This window comes from Nomascus leucogenys, chromosome 14 (assembly GCF_006542625.1).
Source record: "Nomascus leucogenys isolate Asia chromosome 14, Asia_NLE_v1, whole genome shotgun sequence".
In the NCBI taxonomy this organism is placed as follows: domain Eukaryota; kingdom Metazoa; phylum Chordata; class Mammalia; order Primates; family Hylobatidae; genus Nomascus; species Nomascus leucogenys.
The window spans coordinates 19,851,332-19,864,250 of record NC_044394.1 but is presented as its reverse complement, the minus strand read 5'-3'; the positions used below and the strand labels follow the sequence as shown (position 1 = coordinate 19,864,250).

The window sequence follows — 12,919 nt, the reverse complement described above, 5'->3', positions numbered from 1 at the left end:
GTAGAGACGGGGTTTCTCCATGTTGGTCAGGCTGGTCTCGAACTCCCGGACCTCAGGTGATCCACCTGCCTCGGCCTTCCAAAGAGCTGGGATTACAGGCATGAGCCACCACGCTTGGCAGCATAGACCTTTTAATGCATAGGTTGAAGTATTTATCACAGAGACAGATGGGAAATTTTTTTCTAAAAAAAATACATTTTTAGATCAATATTTGACTTAATGTAAAAAATTATATTAATTGATGCTCTTTTTTTTTCTTTCAGGCTTATCAAAGTTTTGGCTTTGTTGCAAGAGCAGGTCAAGATTTAGCTGTTCTTCAGTGAACAAGTGTGAAGATTGTCAAATATGTCAGTTCATCAAATAAGAAAACATGCAGTTCTCCCACCTATCATTTGTAGAAGTGACAAGGAATTTTTGGAAAGTATGCAAAGATACATAATTACAGAAACTGAAAGACTGGGCTGTAGTGAGGAAGGACCTGCTGATGAATATTACATCATATACCGAAATGTTTTTGATAAGGTATCATAATGCTCTTAAGACAATTACGTTTTCATGAAGGTAGCAATGATCTATGTTGACAACCAATATTCCTGCCTTAGTAACACCACTGTTTGAATGATCGCATTCCATTTGCCGATTTTGAGAAGTTCATCCAATTTCTCAGAAAGGCATGAATGGGAAAAATGCAATTCTAGATTTGTATTTCCTGACTGAATGAGTGTTTCAGTTATTTTAGCTTGAGAGCAGATTATAAGTTTCCTTTATATATTTTTTAAAGACAGAGTCTCACTGTATCACCCAGGCTGGAGTGCAGTGGCACACTCATATCTCACTGCAGCCTCAGGCTCCTGGGTTCAAGTGATCCTCTTGCCTCAGCCTCCTGTACAGCTTGGACTACAGGCTTGTGCCACCACTCCTGACTAATTTTTAAAATTTTTTGTAGAGACAAGGTCTCTGTGTTGCCTAGGCTGGTCTTGCACTCCCAGCCTCAAGCAATCCTATCTTGGCCTCCCAAAGTACTGGGATTACAGGCATGAACTACCAGTGCCTAGCCCAGACTATCAGTTTTTGATCAGCTACCTGGCTATATGTACCCTCTGATAATAATTTTGACCTTTTCATCTAAAAGTATCATCTGATTTGTTAGGAATTGGGCTGCAAGCAGGAACATGATACTTCCTTGTTATTTTGAGTTTGTTTGTGGTATCATTAAAATCTTGGTTTAGATTTGATCTAACATTAAATTGAGGTTCCTTGTAGATTGGAGTTCTATCTAGAATTATCTAGTCATGGTTTACAAGGAATTAGACTGGAATTAATATTGGAAATATGGAGATCAGCTTAGAAAATGCTCTGACTTTGTGGAACATATTTGATTTTGCTTTTTAAGATTTTAGAAATACCTATTATCCTTCTAAACAATTGCAGTTTGCCCACCAATCCTAATTTATTTATGCAGCTTTTTTTTCCACCCCATCCCCGGAAGATGCTCTGACAGTGAAATAAATGAAATCAGCATCTTTCCTCTTTGCCAGAGGAAGTACTTGGCTTAAGACTTCAGTGAACTGTTGGTCTCTGAGAAAACCGCCACAGGCAAAATAGAAACTCAGTCTTTTAATTTTTAAACATTACACACTATGACTCTTATTTCTCTTCTAAATAAAAACCTAGTGCCTCACTCTAAGGGAAAGTGAGCTTCAGATAGTGATATACACCTACCAGTAGAATAAGGAAAGTTGATACGTATTCATAGGAGTATAAAATAGAGAAACAGAGTCTTTCCTTCCTTTTATATCATACAGAAAATCTGTGTTTTAGAAGTAGTACATTGGCAGGTTAGCTTAATTTTATATGCTGTTAAGATCAATGATATTGCTCTGGGTGTTTTAGTTATTAAGGAATGTATTGAATGAATGTTTAAATAAAGGTAATGTATTGAATAGGTTTTATAAATATCAAGAGTCATGTGACTCTACTGTGTGAAATTAGCAAAGGAAAGTCATAACTGTAACATGTATATCTTTGCATGCCCAAGTGCTAACACTTGTCAGAATTTTTCTTACATGAAGAGCTCATTGCTTTACATTAATGTAGTTATAGTGAAGTCATTTTGTAGGTATTGTTGGTAAATTTAATTCCTAGAGAAAACATATGGTGTTAAATAGAAAATAATATTGACATATATGGTCCCTGTTTCTTTTCTCCTGGTGAGGAGAAAAGATTTCCATTTGTACTATTTGCACACTGCATAATTGTAAATTTTACCTTGTAAAGAATTCTGTTCTTCAGGACTGAGAGGGGATCTAGAAATGGAAATCATTTGGTACTTAGAGAAACTTTTCTTCTAGCTTCTTGATAACAGGTAATTTACCTTCTTCATTTTCACATTATTTTAGCACATTTGATTGTTAATGAACTATTAATGACTGTCTTCTTTGATCTTCCTACCCTCTTAAAAGGAACTAGTTGGGCAGAAGATAAAAGTGTCAGCTTGCATCTCTGGGTACTTGGAACCGGGGAACAAATACCAAATTGTGTTTAAAATCAAAGATAGATGGTTTGACCTGGAGAATCATACCTGAATCAAAGCAAGGAGGACTTGAAACTCATACCAAGAGTTGGGGGTGGACTGTAGGGTGAGCGAAAAACCTAGTAAGCAGAGAAGACCAAAGCTCGGAAGAATGAACTTTTTTAGAAATGGATGACTTACTGGGCTGGGTGTAGTAGCTCATGTCTGTAATCCTAGAACTTTGGGAGGATTGGTAGGAGCATGGCTTGAGGCCAGGAGTTTGAGACCATCCTGGGCAACATAGCAAGACTCTGTCTCTACCAGAAAAGAAAAGAGGGGAGGGGATATGGAGGTAGCTGGACTCTGTAAAGTGGCTGACCTTTTGTGTTCCTGTAGCATATTGTACAAATAGTTCAGATCCATATGTAGGAGCTGAGGTGGAATGAAAACCATTCCTCTTCTCCCTTAGACCCCTGTACCTGGTAAATATAGCTATGGTTATTTTCTTGGATTTAGTGGCAGCCTTAATGCTGGGGTCTCAAACTTAAATGCCTGCAGAGGCCACCAAGGTAATATAAAAGAGTTAAGTGGGCTGGCTATGAGAGAATAAGGAATGGTGGGGATTGTCATAAAATGAAAAACCACAATAAATAAATAAATAAATAAACAAATAAAACCATGAATAAATAAACCAGTAAAGGAGATTGTAATTGAAAGCTCCAGCTATTATTGCCATTAAGGAATAGGGGTTCCGTGTAGGTAGATTTTTCAGTTTCCAAGAGAAGCTGAAAATGTGGTTTTGGGGTGAAATTTCCTGAATTTTAAAATATTTTGTTGGTTAAGCAGAATTGCCAGCTGTATTCAACCTGTGATGTGCCAGTTTGCATATTTCTACTTTAGTGTATTTTCTGTGCATTCTTGAAGGTTCCCATGAGTGCTCTTCTGAAATCTGTTTCTTCTAGCAAACAGACTTGGGAGCTGATCATGATACCACTACATATTTATTATCTACTCATTAATATATCTGAGTTGTCTTGGATTGTTGGAGCATATCAGAGGAGTATGTGAAGTAGATGGCCAGGAGCAACAGGGTGCTTAATTTGGAAAGCTGCAGATTGATGACCTCTGTTTTATTAAGGATTCTTGATTTGGGTGGATAGGTAGTAAGGTCATGTCAAAAAGACCACAAGTTCCTTCCTTCCTTCCTTCCTTCCTTCCTTCCTTCCTTCCTTCCTTCCTTCCTTCCTTCCTCCCTCCCTCCCTCCTTCCTTCCTCCTCCTTCTTCTTTCTTCTTCTTCCCCTCTGTGGCCCAGGCTGCAATCTACTCGGCTCACTGCTGCCCGCGCCACGGACTACCTGGGACTGCCGCCGCGCGCCACCGCTGCCTGCTTTTTCTCCTTTGCCTGCAGGCGCGCGTCCGCCATGTTGCCCACGCTGGTCGCCAGCTCCTGACGCCGAGTGCTCTGCCCGCCTCAGCCTCCCGAGGTACTGGGACTGCACACGGAGTCTCGCTCACCCGGTGCTCGGTGTTGCCCGGGCTGGAGTGCGGTGGCGTGGTCTGGGCTCGCGGCAGCCTCCGCCTCCCAGCCGCCTGCCTTGGCCTACCGGGGTGCTGGGATTGCAGCCCCTGCCCGGCCGCCGCCCCGTCTGGGAGGTGGGGAGCGTCTCTGCCCGGCCGCCCCTCTGCCCGGCCTCCCCATCTGGCAAGTGAGGAGCGCCTCTGCCCGGCCACCCATCGTCTGGGAGGTGAGGAGCGCCTCTGCCTGGCCACCCATCGTTGGGAGGTGAGGAGCGCTTCTGCCCGGCCACCCATCGTCTGGGAAGTGAGGAGCACCTCTGCCTGGCCGCCCCGTCTGGGAAGAAGTGAGGAGCGCCTCTGCCGGCCCCGTCTGGGAGTGAGGGCCCTGCCGGCGCCCGTCTGGGAAGAAGTGAGGAGCGCCTCTGCCCGGACGCCCCGTCTGGGAAGTGAAGAGCGCCTCTGCCCGGCCGCCCCATCCGGGAAGAAGTGAGGAGCGCCTCTGCCCTGCCGCCCTGTCCGGGAAGAAGGGAGGAGCCCCTCTGCCCGGCCACCCCGTCCGGGAAGAAGTGAGGAGCCCCTCTGTCCAGCCGCCCCGTCTGGGAAGTGAGGAGCGCCTCTGCCCGGCCACCCATCGTCTGGGAAGTGAGGAGCCCTCTGCCCGGGCGCCCCGTCTGGGAAGTGAGGAGCGCCTCTGCCCGGCCACCCACCGTCTGCGAAGTGAGGAGCGCCTCTGCCCGGCCACCCACCGTCTGGGAAGTGAGGAGCGCCTCTGCCCGGCCACCCACCGTCTGGGAAGTGAGGAGCGCCTCTGCCCGGCCACCCACCGTCTGGGAAGTGAGGAGCGCCTCTGCCCGGCCACCCACTGTCTGGGAAGTGAGGAGCGCCTCTGCCCGGCTGCCCATCGTCTGGGAAGTGAGGAGCGCCTCTGCCCGGGCGCCCGTCTGGGAAGTGAGGAGCGCCTCTGCCCAGGCACCCATCATCTGGGAAGTGAGGAGCGCCTCTGCCCAGGCGCCCCGTCCGGGAAGAAGTGAGGAGCGCCTCTGCCCGGCCGCACAGTCCAGGTAGAAGTGAGGAGCGCCTCTGCCCGGCCGCCCCGTCTGGGAAGAGGTGAGGGGCGCCTCTGCCCGGCCACCCATCGTCTGGGAAGTGAGGAGCGCCTCTGCCCAGCCACCCATCGTCTGGGAAGTGAGGAGCGCCTCTGCCCGGCCGCCCCGTCTGGGAAGTGAGGAGCGCCTCTGCCCGGCCACCCACCGTCTGGGAAGTGAGGAGCGCCTCTGCCCGGCCACCCATCGTCTGGGAAGTGAGGAGCGCCTCTGCCCGGCCGCCCCGTCTGGGAAGTGAGGAGCGCCTCTGCCCGGCCACCCATCGTCTGGGAAGTGAGGAGCGCCTCTGCCCGGCCGCCCCGTCTGGGAAATGAGGAGAGCCTCTGCCCGGCCACCCATTGTCTGGGAAGTGAGGAGCGCCTCTGCCTGGCCACCCACCCTCTGGGAAGTGAGGAGTGCCTCTGCCCGGCCGCCCCGTCTGGGAAGTGAGGAGCGCCTCTGCCCGGCCACCCACCGTCTGGGAAGTGAGGAGCGCCTCTGCCCGGCCACCCACCGTCTGGGAAGTGAGGAGCCCTCTGCCCGGCCGCCCCGTCTGGGAAGTGAGGAGCGCCTCTGCCCGGCCACCCACCGTTTGGGAAGTGAGGAGCGCCTCTGCCCGGCCACCCCCTCTGGGAAGTGAGGAGCGCCTCTGCCCGGCCGCCCCGTCTGGGAAGTGAGGAGCGCCTCTGCCCGGCCACCCATCGTCTGGGAAGTGAGGAGCGCCTCTGCCCGGCCACCCCGTCTGGGAAGTGAGGAGCGCCTCTGCCCGGCCACCTATCGTCTGGGAGGTGAGGAGCGCCTCTGCCCGGCCGCCCCGTCTGGGAGGTGAGGAGCGCCTCTGCCCGGCCGCCCCGTCCAGGAGGAAGTGAGGAGCGCCTCTGCCCGGCCGCCCCATCCGGGAGGAAGTGAGGAGCGCCTCTGCCCGGCCGCCCCGTCCGGGAAGAAGTGAGGAGCGCCTCTGCCCGGCCGCCCAGTCCGGGAAGAAGTGAGGAGCGCCTCTGCCCGGCCGCCCCGTCCGGGAAGAAGTGAGGAGCGCCTCTGCCCGGCCGCCCCATCTGGGAAATGAGGAGAGCCTCTGCCCGGCCTCCCATCGTCTGGGAAGTGAGGAGCGCCTCTGCCCGGCCACCTATCGTCTGGGAAGTGAGGAGCGCCTCTGCCCGGCCACCTATCGTCTGGGAAGTGAGGAGCGCCTCTGCCCGGCCGCCCCGTCTGGGAAGTGAGGAGCGCCTCTGCCCGGCCGCCCCGTCTGGGAAGTGAGGAGCGCCTCTGCCCGGCCTCCCATCGTCTGGGAAGTGAGGAGCGCCTCTGCCCGGCCACCCATCGTCTGGGAAGTGAGGGGTGCCTCTGCCCGACCACCTGTCGTCTGGGAAGAAGTGAGGAGCGTCTCTGCCTGGCCGCCCCGTCTGGGAAGTGAGGAGCGCCTCTGCCCGGCCGCCCCGTGTCTGGGAAGAAGTGAGGAGCTCCTCTGCTGGCCGCTCCGTCTGGGAGGTCTACCACGGAGGCCAGAAGCAATGTGGGGGCTGGACGTGGTGGCTACGCCTGTGGTCCCGGCACTCTGGGGGGCGAGGCGGGTTGATCACTTCGGGCTAGGAGTTCGAGACCAGTCTGGCCAACTTGGCGAAACATGAAAAATACAACAGACAAACCAACCAACCAACTCAGTGACAACAAAACAGGTCTACCCTGGAGTCATACTCTAATTTTTTCTATTTTCCTCCCTTTCTGATCCTTTATCCCACTTTCTTTTTCTTCCTCTTCCTACTCCCTCTTCTTTGTCAAATAGAGGATTGAGTTATTATCACTGATCCATATAAAGTCCCTCTCTCATTTATTTTAACTCCCACCCCCCATTTCTATTCCCCGACTTCCCATGTGTAACCTTCCTAATATGTTTGATACGCATCTTTTTGTTTGTATGTATTTTTAGAAAATGTTTATTGTTTTGTGTGCAAAAAAAATTAATAAAAAAAAAAAAAAAAAGACCACAAGTATCACCCACTCAAATATCCTCTCCTGGCACTTGCCAGGAGATCAATAATCTCCTTATATCATTTGCTGATAGACCAGATGCCTTCCTAGATAATTTTTTCTAGATATTGCCTAGGTAAAGAAAGCCAGTGGGGGATACCAGAGGCTAGAGATGTAGCAGGAATAGAAAGCATAATTGCAGCTTTCTGAGAAAATTAGGGATTGAGCCTGTCTATTCTCTGTATTCATCAATCCCTCTGAAATCCTCATGTGCAGAATTTGGAAACCATACATTATTTATAACTTGTCTATTTTTATTTTTTGACTCATTTAAAAATGTTTCTTTATTTTTGCATGGGTAATACATATATAAGATTAACAAAAAATAAATGAATAAATAAACCAGTAAAGGAGATTGTACAATGGAAAGTCTGGACCTTCTCATCTCAGATTCTACTTCTCCTGTCCTTCTTTGCAGGCACCCACTGTTTCTGTTTTCTTCTGTTATCCTTCCAGAGATTTTCTGTGCCTAAACACCATTTGAAACCATGAATGTATAGTGATGAGGGGTTTTTTACAGTTGCACATGACATCCTGGGAATAGAAATGCAATTAGATGTTGAGAATATTGATGAGCCAATAGGAGCTGATGGGTTAGAAAAATAAGGAGGTGAAGAGAATCCAGGATTTTAAGGTTTAAATGAAGTTAGAGACTAGATTTGGAGCGAGTAAGAGAAGATACAGAATTATATTTAAAAGATTCAGAACTGGGAAAATCAGAACTAGCATTAGTTTTAACTGAAATCATATAATGCATGTGTTCATACCAAGTAGAACAAAAATGGCCTTTTTTCCCTCTCATATTTAAACTCCACATTATCTACTGTAATGTTCCACAAAGAGCACATCTTTAGTAAATATTGCCTTTAGTGTCCAATTATGTTTGAGCTTGCTGTAGAGTTTAGATTTCTAATTGCTAATCATGTTTCATTTTAAAAATAATCTATAATGTTATTTGCAAGAATTTCAATCCATAGTCTTCTAGAAAAAAAAATCAATACCATAGGCAGAAAAATAATATTTCAGGTAATAGAGCATGTCACTGCATACAAATCCATTCTTACTTCAATCAAAAAAGAATATGATGCCTTTATTGAGACAATAAAGAAAGGCCGAAGAACTACATTTTGTCTTCATGGAAAACTTAAAGGTTTGGCAGCAGAGCCTACAGCTTTGGTATATCACAGGAAAAGAACAATCCAACTTGAAGCAAAGTAAGTAGTTTAGTAACTAGCCCAAAAGATGGTAGTTGTTGCTTGATTATAATAACTAGCCAGTGTAACTCTAGCCGGTGGTTCTTAGTCTTATTGAATTTCAATTTTATTTAAATGCTGCATTTTTATGTTACCTTCTCCTAGTAACTTGAAGTTACTGTATTGTTTACTTACTTCAATTAAAAAATATTACTTTTGTTTGAGAATTGAGAACTTTTATAGTACCTCTTAGTGTGTATATATATATATATATATATTTTTTTTTTTTTTTTTTTTTTTTTTTTGAGACAGGGTTCACTCTTGTTGCCCAGGCTGGAGTGCAGTGGTGCAATCTTGGCTCACTGCAACCTCCGCCTCCTGGTCTCAAGCAGTTGTCCTGCCTCAGCCTCCTGAATAGCCAGGACTACAGGTGCATGCCACCATGCCCAGATAATTTTTTTTAATATTAAAAATAGAGATGGGGTCTCACTATGTTGCCCAGGCTGATCTCGAATTGCTGAGCTCAAGCAATCCTCCTGCCTCAGCCTCCCAAAGTGCTAAGATTAAAGGTGTGAACCACTGTGCTGGCCAAAAAGACAAGAGTGGGCAGTTATAGTCTTTTTGTTTGTTTGAAGCAGGGCTTGCTCTGTTGCCCAGGCTGGAGTACAGTAGCTTGATCTCGGCCCGCTGCCACCTCTGCCTTCCAGGTGCAAGTGATCCTCCCACCGCAGCCTCCCAAGTAGCTGGGGCTACAGGCACAAGCTACCACGCCTGGCTAATTTTTGTATTTTTTTGTAGAGATGGAGTTTTGCTATGTCAGGCTAATTTTTGTATTTTCTGTAGAGACTGGGGTCTCACCATGTTACCCAGGCTGGTCTCCAACTTGTGAGCTCAAGCGATCTGCATGCCTCAGCCTCCCAAAGTGCTGGGATTACAGGCGTGAGCCACCACTCCTGGCCCTCTTAGTATAATTGAAAACACATTTTGTATCATAAAATGAGGGTCTGCACAGGGTGGCTCACACCTGTAATCCTAGCACTTTGGGAGGCTGAGGTAGGAGGATTGCTTGAGGCCAGGAGTTTGAAATCAGCCTGGGCAACATAGTGAGTCCCTGTCTTTACAAAAAAGTTAAAAAAAAAATTAGCTGGGTGTGGTCCCAGTTGCTTGGAAGGCCGAGGTGGGAGGATTGGTTGAGCCTGAAAGATGGAGACAAGTGAGCCATGATTGCGCCACCACATTCCAGCCTGGGTGACAGAGTGAGACCTCATCTCAAGAAAAAAAAAAAGGAATAAAATAAAATAAATAAGGGATGCAGGTAATTGCTCCAGGTAATTTCCTCCATGGAAGATTTAATAGTACAATTTCATGATTACTATCTGAATTAGAGCACTTAATCCTGTTATTCACAAAGGTAGGTAACCTACTGGGAGAGGATAAGATGCTCAGTCTTGTTAAGTAGTCTTATATTTTCAGTATTACATTTGGTCAGTGATGGATAAATTAATTTTATAGATAATTTTTTTTTTTTTGAGACAGAGTTTCGCTCTTTTCCAGGCTGGAGTGCAATGGTGTGATCTTGGCTCGTGGCTCACTGCAACCTCCGTCTCCCAGATTCAACCGATTCTCCTGCCTCAACATCCCAAGTAGCTGGGATTACAGGCTCTTGCCACCATGCCTGGCTTTTTTTTTTTTTTTTTTTTGTATTTTTGTAGAGATGGGGTTTCACCATGTTGGCCAGGCTGGTCTCGAACTCCTGACCTCAGGTGATCCGCCTGTCTTGGCCTCCCAAAGTGCTGGGATTACAGGCATGAGCCACCGTGCCCGGCCTTTTATAGATAATTTTAAGTCAACTTGGAAAATTATGCAAAGTTTGACCTCCATTTCTGGCAATATGGCTGGCTAGATGTTGAGATAGACCTTCCTACTGGGGAAAAATACTACCTAATACATTTTTTCAAAAATCTTTTGAAAAGCATCAGAAAGTCAAAATCAGGGCAAAATCTAACAGAAGACAAAAGATAAGTGGAGCACTAAAACTGCTTTGGCCCCGAGAACATTTTTTTAAAAGCTAGTGACCATAATTTTCAGTTTTTACTACGGCATGCAGAATAAAAAGCACAGCCCAAGGTTGCTCCACCTGGTATAGTCTATTGGGAAACACTCACCGTATAAAGCTAGGATGCTAAAAGGCTATCATCATAGGGTGAACCAGAGGTAAACTGCTCCACCCCTGGGACTGCAAGGAAAATTGCCCTTTACTCAGCTGATCGTTGATGGGTACCCAGTTTATTTGGGGCCAATAAAATGTTCTGGAATTAAATAGTGGTTGTGGTTGCACAACTATACTAAAATTCCTTGAACTATGTATACTTTACAAGGATGATTCTTGAAGTATGTGAACTATATCTCAATAAAGCTATTATGAAAAGATGGAGGACAGAGTGAGAAGGTCATATTATTATGTCTAATCACAGCTCTACAATGAAGAGAATATGGGACAAAGACAATATTTGAAGAAATAATGGCTGAGAGTTTTCTGTCTTCTGTTAGATTTTGCCCTGATTTTGACTTTCTGATGCTTTTGGAAAGATTTTTTAAAAATATATTATGTAGTACTTTTCCCCAGTAGGAAGGTCTATCTCAACATCAGGCCAGTCATATTGCCAGAAATGGAGGTCAAACTTTGCATAGTTTTCCAAGTTGACTTAAAATTATCTATGAAAATAACTTATCCATCATTTACCAAATGTAACACTGAAAATATGTGAAAGATACCCATTCACAGATTCAACAAACCCAAAGAATCCCAAGCATCATAAATACTAAGAAATACTCAACTAGGTTCATCTTAGTGAAGTTGTCAAAAATAGAGATCATAAAATTAGCATAGAAAGGAGCAACAATTAGATACTTTCTCATCCATGTGGTAACATGTATTAGAACTTAATTCCTTTTTATGGCTGAATAATACTCCATTGTATGTATATACTACATTTTGTTTATCCATTCATCTGTTTTTGGACACTTGGATTGTTTCTATTTTTGGCTATGTGAATAATGCCACGCTGAAAATTCATGTACAAGTATCTGCTTTCGGTTTCTTTTGAAAACCTGCTTATTTTTAACATATCTTTTGTTTATAAGCACAAATCTATTTGGAATAAAGCCAGTGGATATTTTATTTCCACAATCCTTTCATAAATACTGCAAGCTCTTACTCTGAGCCATCAATAGTTACCAAGAGCACTATATAATAATCAGAAGCAGCAGCCAGCAGTTATCTACTGACAAACTCGTTTTTTATTTTTTTTTATTTTTTGAGATGGAGTCTTGCCCTGTCTTCCAGGCTGGAGTGCAATGGCATGATCTCGGCTCACTGCAACCTCTGCCTCCCAGGTTCAAATTATTCTCCTGCCTCAGCCTTCCGAGTAGCTGGGATTACAGGTGCCCACCACCACAACCAGCTAATTTTTGTATTCTTAGTAGAGATGAGGTTTCACCATGTTGGTCAGGCTGGTCTGAAACTCCTGACCTCGTGATCTGCCCTCCTCGGCCTCCCAAAGTGCTGGGATTACAGGCATGAGCCACCGCGCCCGGCCCAAACTTGTTTTTAATTTGCCAAAAACCCTTTGACATTTATATATTGACAAAAATTCTCTTCCTGATCAAATTTTACTCAGGGTCCCCTGAACCCTTTTCAGCTAGGCCTGACTTTTGGACTTCCACATTCATCTCTGCACCATTCAGTTTTAGCAAGAATCCTGTGAAGTAAGTTTAGCAAGAACCCCCCATCCATGACATGTGATGCCCCAACCATCCTCCAGGTGATGTCTAGTTACCGTGACCTGCCTTCAACAACAATCCTCTTAGGTCAGTTTATCCAGAATCTTTCCTCACATCTGATGTTTTCTTTTAGTAATTTGTCATCCACTGACCCCACCCTGCTCCTTAGCTATCACTTCCCACTTGCCCATGTCGTATTCAGATTGAGTCCAATCATTCTACATTGTAGTAGTTCCTGTAGATATTTGCATGGCCCCTCTTGAAAAAAGTCTTCATTACTATGCTTTAACAAGTGTCAAAAATAATTTTTCTGTGTGTATTTTAATATGTTATTTCTCCCTTGGGCCAACATAACTAGGAAGAAAACTTCAAATAATACTTAAGAGAAGTTTATACTACCTTTTGGTCTTTAAAATTTTCATTTCTGGATAAACTCAGTTTTATCTCAGAGAAGTGCTGTCCTTCCTCTAGCTCTAGGATCAAAATTACTGTAGTAGGCTCAATAAAGCTTCTCAAAGGCATCAGGTCCTACTCTCTAGAACCCCTAAATGTTAACCGTATTTGGAAAAAGGGTCTTTGCAGATGTGATTAAAGATTTTGAGATAGGGAGGTTATAAAAGTAAGCCCTAAATATGATCATAAATGTCCTAATAAGAGGGAAACAGGAGCTTTGCCATAGGCAGAGGAGAAGGCGGTATGACCATAGAGGCAGAGACTGAAGTGATGAAGTCAGAATGCCTGCAGCCCCAAGGCTGGAAAAGGCAAGGAACAGATTCTGAAGGAAGCACGGCTCTGCCAACAC

The 12,919-nt window shown here is 45.7% G+C and overlaps 1 protein-coding gene across 7 annotated transcripts in view; it reads left to right on the top strand.

Moving 5' to 3' along the window:
• The window catches only part of CLHC1 (clathrin heavy chain linker domain containing 1), a 68,521-nt gene that overhangs the window by 9,627 nt on the left and 45,975 nt on the right, over window positions 1–12,919 (top strand). For 4 of the 7 annotated variants that reach the window (XM_030827971.1, XM_030827975.1, XM_030827972.1 and 1 more), the window contains exons 2-3: window positions 264–522; window positions 7,560–8,355. In XM_030827971.1, coding sequence (XP_030683831.1) covers window positions 8,090–8,355 — 266 coding nt within the window. In that variant the 5' untranslated portion in view covers window positions 264–522; window positions 7,560–8,089. Of the gene's footprint in view, window positions 1–263; window positions 523–7,559; window positions 8,356–8,736; window positions 8,765–12,919 lie in introns of those variants that run through there. The other 3 variants (XM_030827978.1, XM_030827976.1, XM_030827974.1) reach the window with 3 other exon arrangements.